The sequence below is a fragment of the Gallinula chloropus genome, assembly GCF_964237585.1.
Source record: "Gallinula chloropus genome assembly, chromosome: 9".
Taxonomy (NCBI): Eukaryota; Metazoa; Chordata; class Aves; order Gruiformes; family Rallidae; genus Gallinula; species Gallinula chloropus.
The window spans coordinates 16,173,890-16,199,794 of record NC_140094.1 but is presented as its reverse complement, the minus strand read 5'-3'; the positions used below and the strand labels follow the sequence as shown (position 1 = coordinate 16,199,794).

The following is a 25,905-nucleotide window of genomic DNA, read 5'->3' as shown; positions in this document are numbered from 1 at the left end:
ACTGAGTACTGAGGGGCCAACTGCTTAGGTACAAACGTGGAAATTACTTGCACAGCGTTATTTTTCTCTCTGTTCTATTAAAGGAGCACTTCCAAAAGTAGGAACCTGTATTTTCAGGGGCATTGGGGCACGACAAGGAAAAAGACATATGAACATTTCAACTGCACGGTGCAGCTAAGCCTCCTCTTTTTCTTTAAAAGTTTCAGATAGTTCAAGTTTACAAAAAATTTAACAAATACAAGGAGAGCAGATATGTTTGTAGAAATCCTTGTATATACACCTCAGGGTAAGAATTCTCTTACTCATTTCAGATGCAGCTCTTGAAAATACTTGTGAGCTCTTTCACTCAAGCTAACAATAATTACATTATGAAGATCTACACCAAGTGTTCCAGCATGAGAGACATGCAAAGAAACAAAGACAACAGTGAAGTTTTGAAAAATAATGAAGTTGGTAAGGATGTAATTTTCAGGAAAATGAAAATCAGTTAAAAGTTTTGTTTTAAAAATTTAAAGCTACAGTAACAAATCGTTATTTTAAAATATAATTTATTTTTGGGTCACTTCTCTGTCAACATAACATCTCTTCTGTCTGATCAAAAACTGACCTGTACTATTAGCACTACACAAACCACAGGCCTACTCTACTGCAGTTCTCTTTGGACCACCAGAACATGTGGGATAACGGTGATACAATTAAGCTTGCTGAGGCCCAAATAATCAGGTTTGACTTCTACAATTCAGTGTTAGTAAGAGATTATTTTTAAGCTGTAGCTTATAAATGTTTTCCTAAAGGCACTATCAGATAACAGGGAGATTTCCTGATGCCCCATGACAAATTATTAAATACTAAGTATATCAAACACAAAAATATTTATTTTACTGTTTCATGGCATAAACATACTATAAAGACTTCAGCCTGATGAGACAAGAGTGCCTCTTAAGCAAGTTGGAGACTGCAGTGACCTACAAAACAGTTCAATTACACTGTGGCCGCATGTACCAGAAAGGTGTGGTTTCAAGGGCCAAATTAAGATGACAAGATCAGACAGCTGAATGCATTAGAGTACTCATATCTACACCTCCTCCTGTTTGGAGCTTTCCATTAAATAAACAGAATCAATGGTCCATCACTTACTCAATTGAAAGCGAGCCAAGCAAGGTATAAGAGGAAAGCAGATGTCCATTTTAACGCTCCCCCCCACCCCCCCCCCCCCAAGGAAATCATAACTTTACAAGAAGAAAAGGGAAGAAAACATTGACTCAGGGGCTTACAGCTTATCATCAATTGCCAAAATAATACAGTTCCTGTGACATCCATTCTTTGGACAAGACTGGATTAACTGCTCTGCCTACAATGATCACCTTTAAATGGTTACCTATCTCTACTTGCTCATTCCTGGTCTTATTTGACACTCTGTGAGCTGGTTCCAAAAGAACTTACTACTATCAGCAAGACTGAGATCTTAATATTGCTGGTAGTCAAGATGACATGGGATGGGCTGCAGTCAGCAACCTGGCTCTGTCACAACCATCTGACGGTTGCATCTGGAGGTTCCAGTGTTTTATCAGGGTGACAACAGTCTACACAGGAGTTGGGGGTTAAATATTTTCCCTTAGTAGTGTAGAAATTTGTATAACAGCTGCTGTTATATGATAAACAAGAAATTTAAAAGTATATTAACATAGGACTAAATATACCTCCTTAAAAAAAAAAACAACAAAAACACACAACTGAAAAATGACCCTTTCTTGCCATCCAAGAAAATCTTTCACACTTCAGAGGTAGGTTATGTGCAAGCAATACATACTAGAATTATTTTAAGATAAGACGCATCAGCATAATAAGAATATATTAGAACTCCTACACAAACTCACAATTCCACGAGGTTTGGAAGCTTCTGTGCAATGTTTTCTGGCTGAAAAAGAGTTAGAGATTTTTTAGGTTTCAAAACAAAAACACAGACACACACATATTGTGTACTCAACTCATTTTAATAACCATATTAAAACATGTCAGCAGCTACTCACAGAAAAAATGGCAACAAAGAGCTTATATACAATCCCCTACTTCCAACATCCCCACCCGTTCTCCATCAGTGCAGTCTGGGATATATCATATACAAAACAGAACCACAGCCTACAAGTAGTAGTAACGGGTCCTCAACTAAGTGGTAGTAAGACTTCCAAGGCTGAAAAGATGGATTACCAAAAACTTACATCTGAAAATGTATTCAAATAATTGAGTTTGTTGAAGCCAAGTGACTGCTAAGAAGCTGCAGCCTTTACAGACTTAAGCAGAACAGGAACAATACAAGATGTCTAACTGTACTGTATTTTGTTTTTCTAATGCTTCTAAACTGGGAGATGACCTATAAACGTTGTATAGTTTAATCAATTTCCATCAAGCCAGAAGCACTGAATACAAACTAGATTTCTGTATTTATCTATTAACATGCACGTAATTTTCAAACTTCTAACTGATATCTGGCTGCAACTCTGTTTCTTGATGGCATTTATGAGGTAACATATATCACAAAACTGGTTCTGTAAGTTTGATGTCAAGTTGGTAACCGTACCCAAAATTATTGGGGTCAAGACCTTTTATTGCTTAAGAAATCTACTTTAAGCATAGGTATGTTTTATTGAAAAAAAGGTTTTTACAATACATAGACATGCAAAACCAAATTTATTTTAAAACCAGCTCAATCACACGGTCAATTCCCTGTTAGAAGAGACCCTAGCAGTTTTCAGTGCTGTGTAAATTTAAGGTATATTATTATGTAAAATACTTAACTTTGTGTTTATAAGCTTATTATGAAGGACTATGCGATCCAGAAAAAAAAGTCATAGTATTAATATGCAAAGATGCCACATCCTAGACCTGAGTACAAAAAAATAGATTTTTAACTATGAAGTAGCAAATGATGTCACAACCCAAGAAACAGGCTACAACTTATCGACTGTTGCCACCTACTGGGAAGTTTCTTACAGTACATGCATGTTCATGGCACAAAATTTTATTTAGACTGAAAAAAGCTTAAGATGGGAGAAAATATAAAAAGGCTGCAACATGCTCAAGCACAAAAACACCTCAGGCTTTAATTTAAAAAAGTAGGAGGGAACATGAAAAAAAAAAAAATTTCCAACCAAACGCCCTCGGTGTCATCCTACATCCTTTATTAGAACAAAGATACTAAGCTGAATCACAAACTATTTTCACATTATACCTGAAGGTTATGCTATTATTCTTGCTCTAGCTGTTGATACAGTAAAAGAGCTGAACCTGGGAGAGAGATGGTTTTACACTTTAGCAAGTCTATAATAGAAATTCTGCTTATCTTCTTGAGTATCACAAGAAAATGGGTCTGAGTCAAAGTTGCTCAACACATCCCACAATGAAAATTAAGATTCAAAAAAGCTATTCATGATCCATCAACTGAGAGGCAAAACTAACTCTGGTCTCTAATGGTGACATGACAACAAACAATGATGATAAATGAATCATCAATTCTGCCACCAGTCTTGCCCTCACACCCACTGGACACTTCAAAAAGTGAAATTGCTGCTCTGTCTGAATAGGACAACATTTTGTGTTCCAAGTCAGTCAACAACAAGTCTTCTTTGATATGGCTAAATCATGCTTCTGACAGCACCATCAAGGCAAACTCCTTTTTCCTTTTCATAGATGGGACAACAGCATTGCCAGAAGGTTAATGTTATCAGTCAAACACTAAACAAGGAGTTGGAAGACTTGATGCTGGGAATCAGATGTGCTGTATAGCTTTTTGATCCACTCATTATGTTATAGCCCTCTATCATTTCCATCGGTCCAATGAAGACAAAACCAAAACTATTCTTAGGCAAGGTCTGTGTGAATCCTGTCAGTATAACTATCCCAGACATTTGCACAGGAGTCACCTGACAAGGATACAGTAATTTTGGAAGAGCACAGAACAAAAGCTGATTCAGTCAACATTTTCAAACTCCGAAGGAAGAAACTGGTACCACCTTATTTCCAATGAATATGGTATAGATTTAATTTTGATGATTTCTAACAATCCATATGCCATTAAAAGTAGTTATTGAGGAACTAATGCTCATCATCTTGGCACAGAATCAAAGGAACATAAGCCTAAAAGAGACATTAAAACTATTCAGGCAGGGTGACCCCCTCAAAGAAGTTGAATAGCTATAGTGCAGTGTATGTGAATGAAATTGCACTGAGACATATAGTGACCCAGTCACCCTGACTGTTTCAAATCCTAATGCTGTATTTCATGTGGTTTTCAAATTGTTTTGCCTAGGTATGATCTACATTTTAAATCCTGTTTCAGTTCCTTTATCCTAGGCCTCAATTGCAATACTGAACAATACTGAGCAAGAGGTGCCACTTTCATTTGATACACGTTCTGTTGACAGTAACCATGGGTAATTACTCCTATGCCATTTTCCACATCTATCAGTATTAGCAAATATCAAGAGGAAAAAGAAACTGTTACTTGCAAGACTCTTGATTTCTATTTTCTAATTGCTTTGACAAAAGCAAAACCAGGCTCTAACACATATATGCAAGAAAAGTTATATGCAAAACTCTCCATATTGTTTCATCTTCTGAGCAGCACAAACTTCATGAACCTTACACCACTAAATAACCACTGAATTTCACAAAGTCTCAAAGCTGAACTGTTTAGAGTCTTCAGTTAATTTTTAAAATGAGCTTTTTCACCATGAATCGTATCCTCCCATTATGTTAATTCAGCAAAGGATTTGCCCAAAATCAAAAAGTGCCAATATAATTCTCTACAGTACAGGCAAACTTAAGTGACTCATTCAAGATGAAGAAAAAGCAGAAAGTCTTCAGAATCATTCCAGCTTTTGGCCCTTGAGTAATTCTGATGCATCATTGTCAAAGCTTTAAACAGTATTTAAGATGGACTACTGTACTTTCTCTAGGAAGCACTGAAAAATATGATTTTGATGATTTTTAAGTAGTCAGACCCTTCAGCTCCTTTCCCCTGGCTATTATTTCGCCTATCATACCACAAAAGACCCCAAGGGGAAAAAGAAAAAAGCCAAAAAACAAACACACCTGTATTACTTCGAGACTTGAGCCAATTGACAGTTGCGACTTTTGGCTCTCTAATACCAGCTCAGTGTATGTCACACAGTTATTTACTAGCAAACACTGAATTCTGAGGTCACAACACTCATTCAGGTTGAAAATATGTCTAGTTCAAGGAAAAAAAAAAATCCAGAAAGCCCTACAACAGAAAATCTCACAACCTTGAATTTAACTGTTGTACTAACAGCAGCCCATAGACACAAGTTTTCACGAACACCTTAACCACAAGCTTTGAACTAGACCCTGGAGTTGACAATGCCTCTAATATAAGGCACACACCAAGGTAAAAGTTGTTTAACCTAATAAAGAACTTGCATAGGATCACCTGTCAGTAGAAAGGCCTGACTGCTGAAGTGAGCAGTTTACAAACCACCCCAAACAAACCTCATAAGAAAATCCCCAGGTAACCATAAAATGTCATAAGCTTTCATTTATTATACTCAACATTACCTATGCAAGTTCAAAAATAATACAACCACTTATATTTCAAAATGGATTACATCATTCAGGATCAGATTTGCTTTTTTTTTGTTTGTTTAAATAATCTTGTTTTTTCTGGTCCAAAAATAAGAATTCCTAAACATACAAACAGTAAACATTACAATAAAGAGGTTGTCGTACCAATGTGGTCAGGGAATTTCTTTTCATATACAGTCTCTCCAAGTACTGCAGCCCCTCATCTTTCAGTAACTCCAAAGGAAAGTGATGGAGATTTCGGTAATTTAAGAACAAGTTCTTGTGCCTTTCCAGCTTTGCCTCAGAGATTGTTTTACACAGTTCTGATGCCATGATTAATCTTGTTCCAAACACATCTAGTGCACTGCATCTTCTGAAAGCAGACTCATTTCTAGAAGACAAAGGGGAGGGGGGGAAACCACACATTATCAAGATGTATACTATCCATTCTTTTGCAAAGTTATTGCATGATAATTTATCTGAACACACTTGTTCCACACTTGTTTTCCAACCCACTTTCCATGGACAGTTCAGATAATTTTATCGAAGTTACCAACATGAGAAAAAAACACCTACACTCCCCCCTCCCCCCAACAAACAAACCTCTTTCTACTAACCATTGCATCTACTCTGTGAAGCATGCTAAAAGAAGAATACACAGGTAAGGAAAAAAAAAAAGCACAATTTATTAGAGGACTGTCTATCTTCAGATGACTAAAATGCCTTCATGTAGCTTTTAAGCCAGAATGACAAAATGCAATGGAAGTTTGTTAAGCTTTCACACACAAAAATTACCAGAAGAATTTATCAGTTGGAAGACATGCTGTTGTGGATGAACAGCCAGTAAGGCCATTTTGAAATGATGAACTAATATATAAGAACCATGAAAATGACAGTGAGAAAATTTATAGAGCTAAATGTGACAGCAGACTTTCAGCTTACTTTACTAAAAATAAAAACAGAAAGAACTAAACATCGAGCTTTCACTAACAATTTCAAAACCAGAGAAGAATGAAGACAAATTAAAAGTTAACTTGTATCTCAAAACAGACTTTGCTTAGCTTGTTTTTAATATATAACCAAAATTCTACTTACAGTCTAAATCTGAACAGTAACAGCAACGCTACATTTTTTCAACTCTGAGAAGTCAGGAGAACACAATAAACCCAGACTATTTAGAGTTGCCAGTTTGCTACAGACTTACATGTATAAATTAATTTCCATTAACAAAAAGGCAAGGAATTATAACTGCTTGCCACCAATAACATGTTTTTAGTTTATCCCTTTATTGAAGGGGAGATTTGTAATTGTAACGGATATTTGAACTGAATGTACTGGGTTACAAACAAGTATCCTATCTGATTATACAGTAATCATTGTAAACAAAACTCCTTATCCAGCTCAAGACTGACAACTGGATAAGGAATGTAAATCGAGCCACTTGATCAGTTCCAGTAACTCCCCTGCTTTTCAGATGAGCAGCTTTCACCACTAACCTGTGTCCTTCTAGAAGAATAAATATTTCTTTTCTTAGAGTCCCATAAGCACTACTAATCACAATTTGGGTGTAATATTCTGCACATCACTTCTAGTTTTGAGTTACCTCTAATTCAAGCCATGCTAAGATCAGTTCTGTGAGCAAATGATTAACCTGTTGAAAACCTTACATAAGATTATAAACCATCAATCCATCCTCGCTTAAATAGTGTTCATAGGAGAAGAACCATCACTATTAACAGTTGCCTTCATCAGCTATCTTATGGAGACAGGGTACACACACTGCTGGCCCTGGGCACTAGCAACACTAAAGCTTCCTGAGCTCAACAGATAAAAGAAATTAAACAAGGGCAATTCCCAGCTCCACATCTGTGATCAGCGTTAATATAATTCAAGGAAAAGCATCGGAATCTTCAATATGCATAGCCTGAGAGTATTTAAGTACTACCTGCTACAAGAAATTGTACCCTGAAATACTTTTTTAAATGACAAGCTATCAAATACATGTAAATAACTGATAGCCTTCAATTTCTCCAGAGATGCTTCTTAGGTGTTCTGCACTCGTGGGCTTCTCTTCAGACTTGCTTCACATAGCAACTGAAGCAAATTTAGCCAAGACATACATGAACACACAGACATACAAGTCCACAAAAGCAAAGTCCAGTCCTAACCTATTGTATTTTGGCTCTTACTCCAAAGGAAAACCCTCCTACTCCCACATGACACCAGCCAAACTTTCCCTCTCTTCTCTTCTTCCAGAGACGAGAAACAGGACTACCAGAAAGTAACAGACACTAAGGCGGTCTTTACGAAAAAGAAGGGAGGATGAGCAGAGATACACTCAGTGGTGATGGCCCTGCGAGGGGACAGGTCGTTCAGGGGAAAACAACCGCCGCTCCACAGAGGATGGAGATGCCAGAAGTGAGCCCGCACTGAGCACACGACACAGAGGGGAGGCTCAGGGGACCCTCAGACCTGGAGCCGCCTCCAGGCAGGTGGGCCCGCTTTGGGGGAGAGAGCGCACACAGGACGAATCAAAACCTGGAGGAGCCGCAGGGCCCAGGAGCACGAGATGGGGCTGCACGGAGCCGCCCTGCTCCGTGCGCCTCGGGGCCTGGGGGAGGCCGGTCTGTCACGGGCAGGTACGGGGGAACCGGCCTGTCCCGGCTGCGCAGGTGTGCCTGCGGGGGCCGCCACGGAAACTGGAGGCGGAAGCTTTCGAGGGCTGAGGAGGCGGCGGGATGCCGCCCCCACGGCTGAAGCAGGGACCGGAGAAGGACAAGAAGGAAGGGGCCGCGGGCCAGGGAAGTCTCACCCCCGCGGGGCGGCGAGCCGGCGGGCTGGCAGCAGAGCAATGGAGGCACCTACACCCCTCCCCCCTCCCGCCCTCCGATGCACCCTGACCCGTTCCCCGCCCGCCGGGCGAAGAGTCACTCACCGCCGCCGCCGCGGGGAGCAGCGATCCCCTCCGCTCGGCGCCGCCACCAGCCCGAGCAGCCGGGGGCGGGGCGGGCCGCGGCCGCGCGAGACCGCTGCCGCCACCCGATTCTCGCGAGACACCGACGGCACAGCACCGCCCCGCCTCACCTCGCGGCTCGCTACACCACCACCCCTCACCGCCCACCCCCGCCTCTCACCCAATCACAAGGCAGCCTACCGCCCACCATCCAATCAGAAGTTCCCCGCTCTCCCAGGTTCATGTCCACTTTGCCGCCAGCCAATGGGAGCGCGCCCCGCCTCAGCGCCTCGTCCGTCTCCTGCTGTGGTCTGGGAGGCATGGCTAGCGTAGGGGTGGCACGGGCTGTGTCTTTCCTCACAGAGGGCCAGCACGTAGGTGCCTCCCCAGGTGTTTACACACTTCCTGGCGCCAACAACGGTTGTCCCTGCTTAACAGCTTTTGAAGCAGAATGTCATTTGCGAGTAAACGTGGCGGTGGTTGGACACCATGTTGCCAGCCAAATTTTTGTGCAGCTAATGCTATTTCCCATGCCTTTGCTAACAGCAGACTGAAGAGCCTTAAGAAATCCGTCTCCGTCCCCCCCATTTCCCCCCAGTGTCCCCCAACTTACCCATCATCAACCTATCCAAAATTTTTCACTAAAAGAGTTGTGGGGATGTGGCACATCCCTCCCAGGGAGGGGGCTGATTCACCGGCCCCGGGTGTGTTGAACAGACAGGGAGATGAGGTACTTAGGGATATGGTTTAGCACAGGACAGGAACAGTTGGGCTTGATGATCTTAAAGGTCTTTTCCAACCCAGTGATTCTGTGATCCTGTGATCACGGCTATTTTTACAGAGATGTCCTGTTGAAACAGGTAAAGAAATTACAGAAGTTCAGCTTACCTATACAGCATCTGATTGTGATGATACGTGTATTCACACACACTGAGCTAACCCAAACCATGACTCCTATCCTAGGGAAGGTCTTGTTTGTGTATGTTGGTAGTCTAATGACAGCACATTCCTTCATACTCAGAATATTTAACATTACTGGGCATTAAAAGCTCTTTGCTGAAGATTAGCCCTACCTGCTGCCTAAAAAAGGAATCCTAGATGCAGAAATCCTTTCTAGTTCCCACAGACTAATTAACATAAATTTGTCTTAACAAGATTCACAGAGCAGCTCTGTATGGGAACCAAGAAGCTGAATGTTGAAGATGAATACCTTGCAGAAGACATGTCTTCTCTCTTGTATATTCACAGAACTCTCACTTGAAGCAAATCAATATGCAAGAAAAGTGTTGAAGATTTTTTTTTCTTGCCGACTCATTTCTCTCTTTTTCAGTTCTAAATAAAGAATAGCAGTCCTTAATTGCTCATTTGTCATTTTCCTACACTTGAAAGGCAGGAATTGATTTTGATAAGTATACTTGCTCAGTCTCACTTGCTACTTACAGTCTTCTTGAAGTAGGGTTTTTTTTCAGATAAATAGATTGGATTTTGTTGAAATAATTTAGGATGAAATAATTTGCCCTTCAAAATTCAAGATCCTTCATATTTATCGTATCATACTGCACACATTAGTTCTTACTGTGGTTGATAGTACTTGTCTGTTTTTCTCATCTGCATGCAAGAGCAGGAAGTGGCCTGCTTGTATACTACCACGGTTTTAAAAACAGCAATTACATCACACTTCTGTGGTGCTTCTGCCCCACATGATAAATAGCTGAGAAATTAGAAGTTAAGCATGCTTCAGACCAAATTAGAAGCTGAATATGGTCCCAGTTAGTAACACATTCCACAGAAGGAGTTCAATGATATGTCAAACCAAATGTTCTCCAGGATATTAAGTCATTGATCAGGACAGAAATGGTGTTCCTGCCTTCCACTAAAGTACAGACAGGATAGATGAACCTTTTTTTTCTTGAGAGAGCAGCTCTTAACAGAGCCAGGATACTTTAATGAGTTTCTTTACACCTAAGTTATAATGCTTTTGGTTTGCTTTTGGTTGGGGACTTTTTTGAGAGAGAAATGGGGATGAAATAAGATTACTAGACTCTGGTTTTTTTGGGAGCCAACTTTTGTCTGTTTCTTCTTTTATGCTCACACTAACAAAGGGGCTACAGAGATCAAAGCAATGCTAAAATGACTTTGGTTCTGCTCTGTCACGAAACGAATTCATCGCTCAGGGTGTGCCTTCGGTCATTATAAAACATGCTGTATGTGTGGATTCAATGTAAACTGCAAGAGTCGTTTAGGCTCACTGAAACTATTAAAGATGTTAATAATATATATAAAGTACTGATAGGCTTTCAGTGGGGCATTTTGAAACTGAGGATTTGAAAGAGTCTTTTTTTAATCCCTCTTTTGTTTTCTGAGAGGGTTCCTCCTAGCAGTATTTAAAATGCCTTCTCCGTACCGATAATAATGTAAATTATTCCCTCCAGACTGTTTTTCAATTGGCAGAAAAGTCTGTAGAATGAGATGAGCTGTTCTTTACCAAGACAAACATACTCACCCACCTCAACTATATTACATTTTTCTTTCTTGTTCATTTTTCTTTCAGGTTCATACTAGCTATATCGAGGTAAGTGCCAGTTACCTCACAGCTTTATGATATCCACAAGAATCTCTAATGGGATTTGAGTGTTCACACATCACTTTATCTTGTGTGGCTCCTCCTGAATCAGTCACTCAGACTTCTCTCTTTATTGTCTTGCATAGTGTGCAATCATCGCACCCATTCATTCTCTGATAGATTTTTTTTTCTTGACTGATGCTATCACAATCTCCCAGGCTTGTGTCATCAGATTCTGCACAGTGCTTCTAAAAGGCTTTGCTCTCTCAGATCTGAAAGCTGATCTTTGAAGCTGTGATCCTGCACAGCACAGGTGTACAGTCTTGTCTGTGTAGTCACAAGGCTAAAAATGATGAGCAGAGCATGGGGCATTGGAATCTGATCTTCCATTAAGGACAGTGCTTGCCTCATGTTTGCCAAGTCATTCCAATCTAACAAGTAAGACTGGTTGGGATACCCTTTGCTAAGTAGAATTTTACTGTTGCTTTACTATAGTTTAATGCTTAATTTTGTCCATGTGAGAGCAAGGAAGAGAGGGGCTTGAAATTTACAGCTTGCTCAGCATGACTGATCTTATCTGTACCTACATAAAGAAACTAATAAAACTTGAAGTGCAACTTTGAAGTGGATCTATTTAAGTAGTTTGCAGTTGCCAGTCCCTTGAAGACCTGCCTTCATCAGTTGGTTTACTGGAACAAATCCAATAACTGGAACAAATGGGCACAGCTCCACTGGTGATCTCTTGTTTGTGCCAAATCTATACAAGCCTGATGAATGTAGTGTGAATAAGAAGAAATGATGATACACTATCAGATTTATTACACAAGGTAACTACTTAGAACTAACAACTCTGGGAAGATGCAATTGGAAATATCATTGTATAGTAAAGCTTAACCATTTTCTTTTGTTTTGCCAAATGAAACATGAAGAAAATATTTTTATTGAGGTTTTTGTGACAAGATTCCTAACTCAGTTTCACAGAACTAGGAAATCCAAAATGTCTTGCAGAGCTTTTGAATGTGAGCTCTGAATACTCCAAGGTTCAGCCTCCCTGATAATCCTGGGCAAGTCTGCTCCGGACAGTACTGTGGATTCCACTTATATTGAATCATGTGTATTAAATTAGGCATTGTAATTTGGATTATGATCACAATATTCCCTGAGCAATTAAAGGCCAGATTTTAGCAGCAGGAAACTTTAATGTGACTGATATATGACAGGAAAAATGTGTTTCTCCGTCAAGGTTGGATAATTAGTAAATATTTTTAACCTTTGCTCTTTAGTATGTTAATTAGCAGATAAGATGGGCATTCCTGGTTGTCATTGTATGCTGAGAATTACAGTGAAGCAAAAATCCATCACTAAACACTAAGCTTATGCAGTTATACCTGCCACAAAGAAGTCCCATGTGTTGGAGGATTCTTCTTGGTGCAAGGATCAATCCAGTTATCAACAGATGGAGTTTCAGCTTGTGCTGAGTTCTGCTTGCTGGAGGGTTGGTGTGTACTAGAGTGTTAGCATGACATGCGCAAGCATGTAGAGCACTAGTAACCCAGTGGACTGTCTGGTACATCTGCCAGGTATCGCAGCTAGTGAACCTCTCTTCCATGCTCAGGCAGGAGAAACAGCTGCTTAACACCTGCCTCAGATGTTTGAAATGGTCTAGGAACATGGTGGACATCCCTTACCTGTCAGGATTCCAGTATGGTGGCTCCATGGTTTATGCTGTCCTTTTGTCTCCTACCTATCCCTAGAAAATGTATGGTTGCCTAGAATTTTGAACGTTCTCATGCAGTTGAGTACACAATTTTGTTTTTCTTCTCTTGCCGACACCGGGGGTGACTTTTTCCTGCATCTATGAGGACTACTGATGTATATTTTTCTTTTAACAAGAGCTGAGGGCCTTGTGTCATCAGCAGATTCTGCAAACTGAGGCTCAAGGAAGCATACATTCCTACTTACTGGAAAGACAACATATGATATGCTGAGACTGTCACTGCTTAGAATTTTTTCAGTTTGCATTCTTTCATCTAGACTTTCAGACCTATTAATTCTACTTACCCTTGTTTTAACTTTATGATGCCTTACATAATGCTTTTTTAGTACTAATGTAACACAGTTTTAATATACACAATGATACAAGATCTCAGTATAAATTTCAATAATTTAGGATCTGCTATTTTCATGGGAAGATCTTTTGCATTACAGATAGGTTCATTAATCTGTCTCCCATGTCAGGAAGAAAAAACTCACTAACATCAGTTTTTACTGATGGAGAAAGAATCCATTCTCCAGAAAGTCCTGGCTCTTCATAGGAGGTCTTTAATAGCTTCCAGTTAGTAATTTTGGTGTAGTGACAAAGCTGTCTTATTTGAGTGGAATAAAGTTACAGTGACTCATCGCAGTCCCGCTAACTTTGATTCCATAACCTTTTATTTAAAACTCTGCTTCTGCAGCAGTACCAAAAACTGAAGGCAGATGGAGCTCCTGCATGCCAAGTGCCAACATACCGGTGTTTAATGCTCAGACATAAGCTACCTTTGGCTTAAGTCTTTATTCTCAGTTTATTTGTTACTGTATTTGTTAAACTTTGACTCATTTTTCAGTGGCACAGCAATGCTCATGAAAGAGCTAACTTGAAAGTTACTTGTATTGCTTCGTATGGTGCAAATCACCATTTCACAAAATAGGAGGTTTTAAAATCACTAGTTTGGGCTGAACTAATTTTTTGAGGGAAATTTCCTGGTAATCAATTCATTATATAGAGGAATCGATTTCCTAAGAAGTAACAAAAAGTACTAGTATTTTGGACAACCTACAATTTGAATGGGATGACCCTAACACAGAATAAATAAGCAGTGGATTTTGGCCCCGATCATGCAGTCTCTGCTCATTCTAAATTCCCACTGATCTAATTAATCTCAATTGGAAAAAAAACAATGCCTCACTGACTGACCCAGAAACCAAATTCCTCTGTTAATGCACTAATCAAATATCACAATAGGCAGAATCAACATTTCTGCCTCTGCTCTGTTGGGAAATCTCAATATGAGGTCACCCATGGGTAACAAATCAGTCAGCTCTCCATGGCTTAGTCCTTTTTTAACGACTGCTAAAGGTGCATGTAGCTGATATGGAGGCATTTTGTGTTGTGTCATGTTAACAAGATAATCACTTTCAAATTAATTTCAATTAACCACGTATTATTTTCAAACTTACCAACATTGCTGTATGTCACAAATGCATCAGTGAATAAGCTTTTGTTTCTCTTTTGGAATTCACTTTATGAAACTCCTGAAACTTGACTGATTTGGTTCAATTAAAGCCATTTGGAACATGATCTACAGTTTTGCTTCACTTTAAACCAGAAAAGTAGTAAAATTAAATAGCAAATTTAGGCAGCACATGGGTGTTTGTTAGTTTCAGGCCGCAAATGTCATGAAATGTTCTTTGGTCTATTTTTATATGACCTCAACAATACTATTTTTTACTACCACCCTCTGCTTGCCATTGAGGCTGTGTGGTGGTGATTTCTCTCTTCCTGCCTGGCCCAAGATCTGCTTTCTTTTCATCTTCACTGCATTTCCCTTCAGCTCAACCCACAGAATTGCTGAGTTTGCAATAATTGTCAAAAGATTCCTGAGTATTTCTAATGACTCATTGGATTTGACCAGATTAAAACTTATTTGTTCATGTGAAAACAGTGGGCTTAAGCTTATTCCAAAGCTGTTTTTATTTCCAGATACCGAACTTACTCCGACTCTTTAGTCTGATGTAACTATTCCTCAGCAACCTTGTGTAGCTCCAGGCCTGGAGGTTGGTGGCCCAGCCTGTGGCAGGGGGGTTGGAACTGATCCTTAGGGTCCCATCCAACCCAGACCATTTTATGATTCTGTTGCTGCCCAGTGTAATTTTCTTTCGTTTAACCATTTAGTTTTTTGAGGGAGAAGTCTTATGCTCATCTGTGTTTTGGAGCAAAGTCATATTTTGGAGAGAGACTTCATATCATCAGTAAAGCTCCACTGCTCCTATACATTTACTTTAAAGCTTTGATAAAATATTAAATCCTTATACTCTTACCCACACAGTTTCACAATTTTATGACATGAAAGCTTGAAATGGAGGTGTGCTGCACTTATTTTTCAGTTACACATAATACAGTAACAAATTTACTTACGAGATGTTTGTATTTCTTACGGAAAAGTTCCAAGTGAGGTGCCAAATAGCTTGGTTGTGTAAGTGACCGGTTTTGTCATTTTATTCTGCCATTCATATCAGAAGGGTGTTAACTCTGTGGCTTGTTACATTGTGATAGAAATGAAGCAGGTGGTGAGCTATTTTTCATTCCAAGTGTATATAAATAGGGGAGGGGGGGGAATTGCAGTGTATAAGCAGCTCTTTGATTTCTGCAAGCATATTGTGGAACCTGTTACAGTGAAGTCAGATATAGAAATCTTGTGTTCCTGAGACCAGTGGGAGATTTGCTTTTAGAGAACTTGCAGGGTTTCCCTTTTCATATACACCATCCATCTAGTTACAGCTGGGGTCTGACCTTTCTTTTTATTGAACACGCTAGGAATGGCTTAAATATATGCTTGGATGTTCCCCATGTTGGGGAGACCCTCAACAGACTGCTTCCTTTTAAATGCAGAATTTTTAGTTTTCAAGAGCAAACCAGAAAGGTCAAAGGGAATTGTTTTGTTGTTATGCACACTGTACCCTCTGAGGATTGGTTAAATGTGAGTTCCAGAGCACTTTGTTATTGAGAAGTCTAGCAGTCAAAATTTGATCTAAAACAGGTAACAAAAGTCAAAGACATAATTAAGCTTGATGAGACTCTTTAGCAGTGGGCAATTAACAGTCCTACGGTAGTGACTGCTTAGCATATGTACAGTTTTTGAGTCTTCCCCTCCTTCCTTGTCTTGTCACATCTGCAACACAACATAGATAAATGCCTTTCCAGATTATGAAACAGTGGCATTATACTAGCCACTAGCTCCCATTTTCCTTGATGAAAGGAATGTTCAGGACAATATGGCATTGTGTCTGGCACCAGCTCTGCACCTAGGGAACTCTTCCAGATCCTGTGTCTGTAGGAGGTTAACATGCTCTGTCTGACTGAAAGAGCTAATTTAGCCTCCATTCAAAATCAGAGGTGGAGACTCAGAGTAACTTCAAATGTTTCTAACTAGACCCTTTGAAACGATTTTTCATTTTTCACCAATGACATCAGAAAAAGTCACGTGCCTTTTACTCTCTTCTGGGAATTAATACCCCATAATTCTGGGACAATGAAGTCATTAGATCTATTAAACCTTTCTAATGACCTAGTGCTTTTAGCATTGAAGTCATGCTAATGAGTTCAAGTTTCTTAAATACACATTGATATACTTAGAACAGCTATCCTTGAGTGATTGCAGCTTTATAATGGCAATCCATAGATAAATGGGGCTACTAATTAGAGATACCCTTTCCAATACAGATTACCAAAGAAGCACAGCTGCAACTTAACTATAATCCTTAAAGTAATATTTGTTTCTTTCATAAAATAGAAGCCAGACACTCACATACAAACCACAGAATCTGGCTGCTAGAGAATACATCCCTGTACCAACGCTGCAGTCCTTTTGTGCAACAGAAAAGGAATTTTTTGCTTCTGTTGCATTTCACCTTGTCTTGAATTGGTGGATCCGTAAGCCAGTGTTATGTCAGAGAATTCCTGAGAATCTCTTAGCACAACAGGAAAGAAAATTAGTTTAAAATACACTTTGACCCACCTATTTGTTGCTTTGTGTAGACCTAAGAATCTTTGAACTTGGTCCTTGAATGAGAAAAGTGGAAGAGTTGGAAAATTAAGAATAATGTAGTCTCCTACTCAATTTAGCCATAACTGAGATTGGAAGCTTCCTAGAGCAAAAGTAACCTTCTCCCTCGTGTCATAATGTTGGCCTAAGTAACAACAACTGCCATTGTTCTTGTGAAAGATCTGTCTGTTGAGATGTTAGTGTGCTGTCAGTAGCATATTGGTAACATCTTGTGTAATAACAGCTCAGAAAGACAGTTCATGTAAGCCAGCTGCTTCATCTTCTCCTGGGTGGACAGTGTAGTTCGAGTGATAGCAATTCTAGGTGATCTCCTGCCTCTCTCTCCAGAAGTGTGCTACCACCAGCAATTTAAAGTCACTGCTTTTGACTGACTGGCAGAGACTTCTCAGCCAAAGGTTTGTACTTTTTAAAAACCAGATTGTTAAAGCAATACTTATGCTAACAGAAGTGCAAAGAATGCATATAGCTTTAGTGAAACCTGTTTCAGTTTGTAATTAGTTGTTTTAGTGTATATCCATTATATCCAAACAACTGATTTTTTTTTGTTTTTAATTTGAAATGATTTCCTTATTCTAGCTTGAGATAACCAGTGTGATGTGAAGTAGATCAGTCTGGATTTGGAAAACAAGTGGATAAACGCACCATGGTTTGGCTTCTATGTATTAAAAAATTAGTCTAAATAGTCCCAATATACCCTTCAATAAGTGGAGGGAGAGAGAAAACTACTAACATGTTCTCCTATTATGAAATGGAGAACCACACTTCCAAGGAAGATTTATGTGGTGTAATATGCCAGCTTTTAACAGCATATGTCAAGTCTGTATGTGTTGATGACAGGGTAAGTTATATTTTGCTGTAGAGGGTGCTCAGCTCTCAATGACTTGACCATACCTGATGCAGAGAACACTCTGTCACTGAACCACACAAGTTTTTCCTACTTGCATTTGCAGGTGTTCCCTCCCTGACCTCTCCCACACACAGACATGATTTTCAAAGCCAGCAGGGTGAATGGCAAACCCTTTGTGTTTGAAAAACATCCAATCCTTTTCCTTCTGTTCCTTAGGGGAAGCACTGTACTGAAGTAACATGAAACAACTACTAAAGATACTTTTCTTCCTGAATGACAAAGTCAAGGATCAATGCACAACATAATATGGAAAGATAAGAGCAAAAAGGGAAAGCAGCAAAGTTAAGTAGATAAAAGCATCACAACATAAGTGCTTAGATGAGTCCCAGTGTTCTGATGTCTCCTACCGTCATAAAGTGTTAGAGTTTGTTCAGTATGTGATAGAGTCCAAAAAACCAAGGTGCTGCATGCAAAGGGGAATGTCCTTGTTCAGTAAGGATGGACGTTTTGCCATGATAGACAGTGCTATTCAGACAGAAACACCATCTTCCAGACTTGAAAGACTTTGTTAAATGCTTTTATGAGCAATATCTAAGTTACCAGATGGAGCTATAGACACACTTGAAGTAACATGAACAGCTACTTTATGACAGGTCATAAAATAATGATAAGGCTTGGCTTTTTTTGTGATATCAAACTAACTGTAAGTTTGAGTGAATTGCTGGGCAGCTTTGCTACAACTGAAAAACATCCATCTCAGGGGCAATACCATCATTTTTTCCCATCTTAACTAGTGCCTGTTTAGGATTCTGCCACAGCTACAATGTTGCGGGTTTGTGGTTGGTTTTGGTTGGTTGGCTGGTTTTGGTGTGAGGTTTTTTATATTATTTTATCGATACTTTCCAGTTTCTTTCCACCTTAAATTCTCTCTGTGGAGCAGAACACAGCAATATGCAGATATTGCAAGAAGAATATTATAACACTACTTAAAAGCTAGTAGTAATTTATACAAAGCGAGTATGGGGGAAGTATTGTTTTACTGAGCAATGTCTCTTTCTGCAAAAGAGAAAAAAAAATTCACCTCACTGTGGAGAACTCTGCAATTTGCTTCATATGTTGCATTCCACATTACAGCTCTAAGTGCAATAATATAAAATGTCCAGGGGATTGTACAAAATCTCATTGCTGGAAGCTCAGTAAGAGCATATTTCAGCGAGTTCGTGCAAGGAAGAACCTATGCTTATTTACTAGGAATTGGTATCAAGGAGGAACCAAGGTAAAATAGGGGCTTTGCAGAACTGAGTAAATTATTTTAAATATTTCTAATACATTTGCTGCAGACAGAGGGTCACTCAAAGATAAAGACAGGCCCATATCCTTTAACCTTCCTATACGCACTAGCTTATCCAGTGCAAGCAAAGCAGTTCAATGCAATGTGCAGGGAGAAGATAATATTTCCACAGAACGATTTATGCTCAGCATTTCATTAGTTTATAAAAGTGCTGGTAGCAAAGTAGTTTCATGCATATTTTAAAAGGCTGTTTCAAATGACCAGAGACAGGAGTGCCACAAAACATTTGTGGATAGCAAGTTTATAAAAGGAATATAAACAGAAAGGAACTAAAACCCCTTTCCAGCAGTATTTTACTTTACCAACCTATGTGATGAACATAAGCAAACTTCTGGCATTTTGTTCATGACACTTAGCCACGTTCCCCACTGTTTTCAGATCCCTTGAACTTTTTTCCTTTCTCATCCCTCAATAAAGAGATAAGTTATCTTCAAAAGGTTTAGCTATTAAACTTCAGTTATGCAACCGGAAACCTCCACTAACCAGAAAAGCAAACTTGGTATCGTATTTACGTTTACATTAATATTACCAGTATCTTAGCCAACAAATCATTTTATTTCTCTTGTGCCTTTCTGTGTATTTGCTTTATTTTCCCCTAGCAGTTAGATTAGTTCTGCTTTCTTGCTCCAAGAACTTAGGAAGAAACCATGGCAATCTCTTCGAAGCAAAAAATTCTCAAATTTTGCTGAGCATTGCATCACGGAAAAGAGTTTTGATCGTGTCAGGATACTAGAGGCTTGACTCAGCCCCAAACTCACGGTGAAAGGAACAGCAATACTTTTGTCCTCATTTGTCACATGTAATCTTCTATTGCAGCTTTACTATAACTTTCATATTTAACTGGGGCTGTCCCCATATCAGGTAGCACCATACCCCTTCAACTTCCGCTCTGATCCAGCAAACTTGCAGCTCTGGGCAGATGTACTACTGGTTCTATCTGCATTATATACAGAAGAGTGCTGTTGCTGATGGCTCTGTATAGCTCAAACTATAGGGCTTGGGTACAAGTCCTCCTCCATGTCTAACTCCTCCTGGAGAAGCCAGAAGGAACCTGTATATAGACAGTATAGACATACGGCTGGGACTGCACCGCTGCTCTCAATCTTCAATGGGAGAACAGTGGTAAACGTTTTAGAAGCATACAATCCAAAGTCAAATTCACCACTGTAACCAAGAAAGTCAGCAGTATGTGAGTACTCCAATACCATATAAATTCTAGCTACAGCTTATTAGCCAGCTCTCTTCCCAGCAATCTGCAACTCTGCATGTAAATTGTCCACTTGAGATTTTTAAGTGCTTTAATTTCCTGGAGCTATTTACAAATCTCAGAGACCACAGTGAACTTCCTTAAAAGGGTAAGAAAAAGCCACTGCTCTTACTGCAGCCAGAAAAGTTTCTCCAGTCAGATGGTCCTTCTGTTGTGAGGTTAATTGGAAAGGATGAAGAAATTAAAAATTGTTATGGACAGAAGTCCTATGAAGTATAATTCCAGAGGAGAGAACTTTATGGAAATACTTTGCTGATTCCAAAAGACAGTCAGGTGTAGATAAAAGGAATGTCCTGACTTTCTTTCTAAATTAACATTTCTGATGAGAGGGGACCACACAGGTAAAGCAGCTGTCAGAATATAAAATGCTTATGAAATTGTAACTGAATTGCATGAAAAGCAAATTGTTAGTGAACATTTAGGTAGATTGGTAACTTCACCCATTCTAAATTTCAGTTCATTTCAAAAGAAGTTTTAGTGCTCATATACACTTGTAGGGGCTGGCTGGTCTGCACCCAAGAAGGGCAGAGATGTCCATTCTGAGGTCACTTATCATTGTTCTCAGGTTGTCACTATGAATATTTTTATAAAATTTCCTAACACTCCAAAGACATACAGACCACAAATAATCATCTTCCCTTCCCCTTTAGAATGTAAGTACATTTTCTCCCAGTTCCAAGTTTCGCAGGCTGTATTTGGGCAAGTGCTCATGCTGGTTTAGATGCTCTAACAGACAAATTTTGTTCTTTTTCTCATTAGAACTCTTCTGGATGCACACCTGATTTGGAGAGGGAAGTCAATGACTTACAATCTTGCAGTTATTTTCTAACATGCTGGCCTGAAAAATGATGATAACCTGATGTAGACAATGCTTACCAGGGTGGACAGTGTCAGCTAGTGTCAGCCTTTTAAAATAACACTTCTCCCCAGCACTGAAAAATATTCGAGACATTTGCCTTTTGTTTATAGTTCTTTCCATAAATGATATTAGTGTGAAGTAGCTCGTGAGGCAGAGAGTACTTCAGTGTAAACCTTCAAAGGGTGATACCAGAAACAGAGCTGCACACAGGCAGCCTTGTTTGGAATTGTTTCCCTCTGCTCTTCAATGCTTGAGCTCCTTCCAGACTGTGTTCTTTAAAGAGCATTCAAATACAGAGTCTGCTCAACACAGCAGGCATCAGGCAGGGAGATGTTTCTTTAACTCTGCTGTTCTTCCCCACTTTGCAGTTATCACAGTCCAGTACAAGGCTAATTGCACTGAATTCCAATGCTACAGGACCTGTTCTCTGTTAGGAATCAGTTCTATTGGCTGTAAACTTCCCCAATTTCTATTTCACACTTATATATGTCATCCTGTGCGCTATGCAAAACACATTAGTACTGTCCTTACAGTTTATTCTAGAATTTATGATACTACAATTTTATGGCACCTTTGATATGGCAACATAAAAATGTTTCATAAACACCACTATGCCTCATTAAGCCTGCTGGGGTTTTTTAATTCGAGAGATGATTAAACCAGGATTCAGAACACTCGTGTCATTTTGCTAAAAATGCTCATAGTAAGTTAGGAAATGTTTGAGAATAGAACCCAAATTCTTATTCACACTTCTGTCCAGAAATATTCTACAATAATAGTCTGAGGTAATGATCAGAAGTTTAACATGGATCATGTTTGATGCCAGATTCAATTTCAACATTTAATCTCTAGCATCAAAAGTCAATAATGAAAAATAGAATTTTTTTCATCAGACAACCAGATAAAATTAATTGCTTGCCATTCAACAAAATACATACATATAAATTAGAGTATAGTGTTTTCATGCTTATATCACCTCCAAATCAAAACAGCTCGGTAGTTTTGACCCTATAGCAGCTTCACTTTCAGTACCTGTATCTTCAATATTCACTTAATAAAAATATTATCCCAGTCTTTAAGTCCTGTATTTCCATCCACAACTCAATTCACTGACCACTTTCTTGAAAAAAATTTTATGTAGATATTTTGAATTACTGAAGAGGTAATGATATAATTTTAGCACAGACCCACCTCCTATTACTAGGATTTTAGTTCAGAGATGTTCAATGTCCATATCAGTCAAATTGAATTCAGTTTAGACATCTAACTCCCTCAGGCCTGGTTGGAAAATGTCAGCCTAAAATAGCATGTGCTTGAGTACAACAAACTAGAAAGGCACATCTGATGTATATATTTGTATGCACAAACAAATGTCACTGGGTATATCAGAATAGCAGCTATCCCTTCTTCACAGAGCTGAATTGCCATTCACCAAATTAAGATCACTGTAAGGAGTTCCTTCCACTCACAGAGCACCTGAATAGAATGAGAGAAAGAGCTCCTTGACTTCACCAGGTAGCGACTAGTGATCATAGGAAGGTTTAAAATAGCTACCACTGAGGTACCAGTTACAGACTGGCCCAAATACCACGGGTTTAGAAAGTGAGCTAATGTTCTAAACAAGACTATATATACATACTGGGTAACTTAGCAGTCAAGAACATAATTTAGTGCTACTCAGCAACACGAATGCAGAAAGCAGAAACAGTTCAACTATTTGCTTTTGAACAAATCCAAGGACCAAGTTCAGTGATTCTTAGGTTCATTTTCAGTTAGAAAAACAGGATCTCTGATGGATGTCCTCCACAAAAGGAGGCACAGGATAGTACTTCCAGTGGAAAATTTTCACAACTCTACCATTTCATTTAAGGGTAATAATCACAGTACCAAACGAAAGCTCGTGGAAGACAATGGCAAGCTCTCCACTCTTTTCAGAAGACTCTGGATGAGGCAGTTTACAAAAGCAAGTTGGCAGAAACACAGGAAACTTATCAGTTAAATCCCAGAAAGTAAACTTGGGGTTCTTTCCTTTACCAGCTCCCCTGTGTTAAATACATGTTAGGTATTGCCACCTGAATTATCTTGCATGTATAGCTTAGGTATTCATGTCCTGTTTTAACTAAGAGCATTTCAAGATTAAACTACATATAGAGAAGATTTGGGGCTTGTAACGATCTGGATTTATTTTCATCCTTGTTTCTAACAAAAAAAATGAAGTTAATTAGCTCATGCACAGTTGGAATTTTTTTCCTCTCTCCTCTGACCACCAGTTTTAAGTGTTTTGGTTGCTGCTTCTCTTGCAAAAAACAACTTGCTGCTGAAAGAGGGGCCAGGAACAAGAATGACTACATACAGGGATCTTAGCCCAGAAGTAACCAAGACAGAGGGACATCCAGAAGTAACAGAATGGGTAAGAGGGCACACAAATACAGCACTCATGAAACCTAAGCAGGTACAACCATTAGCTCAAGAGTTGGCAGTTATAAAGGTGCTTTTCAGATAGGCAGTTTAGACCCTGACTTGCTCTAATGAACCAGGGTTCTTCATCTCAGTAACAGGAACTTGGCTCATCCAAACCATCTGCAGAACTAAGGAAGTACAACAGCAGGCAGTGAAGAGAAATCCTGTATTCGTGGTTGCTGCTGACCAAATCTGCTGGAGAATCTGTTGCTGGCATCTGCACTCCATAACTCATGGAAAAATTCACACTTTCCAGCTCTGCCAATAGTGACCTGTACCTAACTTACCTGCCAGCCATTCTGCACTTTGCTGTGGTAGGAGGCAGGTACTCTCCTCTGCCAAGGACACTGGATTTGAACATGGGACTCTACTGACTTCCCTACATTCCCCTGCTGTGAAGTGTGCTATTGTGTCAACAGGCAGGCATAGGTTAGGGCATCTGTGTACAGAAGTAAGAGGCACCAGGCTCCTGCTGGAACAGCATAGAAGACTCTTCATCAGCTCAGATCCAACACACAGGCAGCTATATGGTTTAAATAGAAATTCGCAGTCTGAGCTGACATTCATGCCTGTGAACTGCAGAGGCTGAACTTGTGCACATCCCCCTTCTGTCGTCCTTGATACAGCGCTAGCTGGCTGTTGGCAGGTAACAGGGGGGCAACAGTCTCCTCAAGTGACAGAGCCCATCTGCCAGAGCCCTCCTACGCCCCTGAGAGTTTGGCTGGTGGTTCACAGGGACTGATTACAGGAGGTTCCTCCCCTCCGCTCTTGCCGGCAGGAAGCATTTTATTTATAATATCATGAAATATTTGCTCTGCTTCCAGACAGAAGAGGGCTTATCACTGCTTTCTTTTCAATCTGATTCCTCTGAAAACAAGTCCAAAAAAGGAGTCATCAGATTTGGTCATCTCTTGTATGAAGTTAATATTTACTTTAAAGATGTGTGATTGGGATCCAACGATTAAAATACACTTTTTCTTCACCAACTTTCCCCCTGCTCCCAGCTTCCCCAAGCTGAAAGGTATTCGTGCCAGGGTAAGAGAGTGATCAATAAGCCATCACAAGCAATGGGTCCACATGAAACAGATTTACTTTATCAACTCAGTGGAGTGATTTTAGTAAGTTTCCAGAAAAGGGGAAACGAACACATTTATTATAGAACACTGGTTTTGTTCTGACAGAGAATTATAGCCACTTACAAATGCCAGCAGCAGTTTTACTTATCTTTTTGGTTTTCCCTAGTGTTACTGTACATTCAAAATGAATTCCCATGTTTCAAATGAGGTTAATCTATTTTCAGCTACAAGTAAGCAAAACCATATTTGGTGTCACATAAACAGCTGATCTTCAGCTTAGGTTTTATAACATCAGTTAAACCTATTGCTGTTACTTACTCTTAACTAAACCATGGTGCATGGTACAGTTAAAGAAAAAAAAAAAGTGTTGTGTTACACTGATTCCTTATAGGGAAATGTAATATGTTTTCTTTCTTTACAAGAAAGCCACAAATTAGCCTGCTAGTCCTCCCCTCTGGTAGATTCAGTATTCAAAGTAGCAGTCACTTGTTATAAACAATCCCTAGGAGAAATCAAAGTAGCTTCTTGGATTTTATGGCAGTGAAGACTTCTACTTCATTTCAAAAGCATCTATAGCAGTCTAAGAGACTTGCTTCATTTTTAAAAAAGAATACAGAACACTAAGAATGTTTTTTCACATGACATTGCTCAGAAGCTGATCTTTTCCTTCTGCAGGAAAATTCCCCTACTCTACACAGTAACATGCTGTTTCTGGTCTCATTGGAATGCATTAAACTTGACCAATTTTTAGAGAAAGTTTTTCAATGGTAATTGTGCAATCTGTTCCTTTGTAATAACTAATGTGATGCTGAGTAACAGCATCTAACAAAAAAGGCAGAACTTCAAAGCTGAATTGAAGGCACAAAAGTTGCCTGATTCAGGATTCAAAAAGCAGGGCCAGTAGTCTCTGAGCAGGGCTGGTTTTGGGGACTATTGTAACTCTCCCCTCCACATTACAAAAGCAGCTGTAGGGGTAGTTTCCAGCATCGCTGTTTGGAAACCATTTCAGTGTAAGTTTTTCCAGATGTAAGCTTGAGCATGCCAAATGGTCTGTCTCCTCAGTATGAAAAGCAAATTGGAAGTTGAGACTGTGGTGCTTTAGCAGTGAGCAGCTTTAATCAATG

General features: G+C 39.5%; 1 protein-coding gene across 2 annotated transcripts in view; it reads right to left on the bottom strand.

Moving 5' to 3' along the window:
* The window catches only part of LRRC28 (leucine rich repeat containing 28), a gene marked incomplete at its 5' end in the record, with an annotated part of 44,196 nt that extends 38,283 nt beyond the window's left edge, over nt 1-5,913 (bottom strand). For both annotated transcript variants that reach the window (XM_084268143.1, XM_084268144.1), the window contains 2 exons: nt 1,878-1,918; nt 5,746-5,913. In XM_084268143.1, coding sequence (XP_084124269.1) covers nt 1,878-1,918; nt 5,746-5,913 — 209 coding nt within the window. The remainder of the gene's footprint in view (nt 1-1,877; nt 1,919-5,745) is intronic.
* Between the last annotated feature and the right edge of the window lie 19,992 nt (nt 5,914-25,905).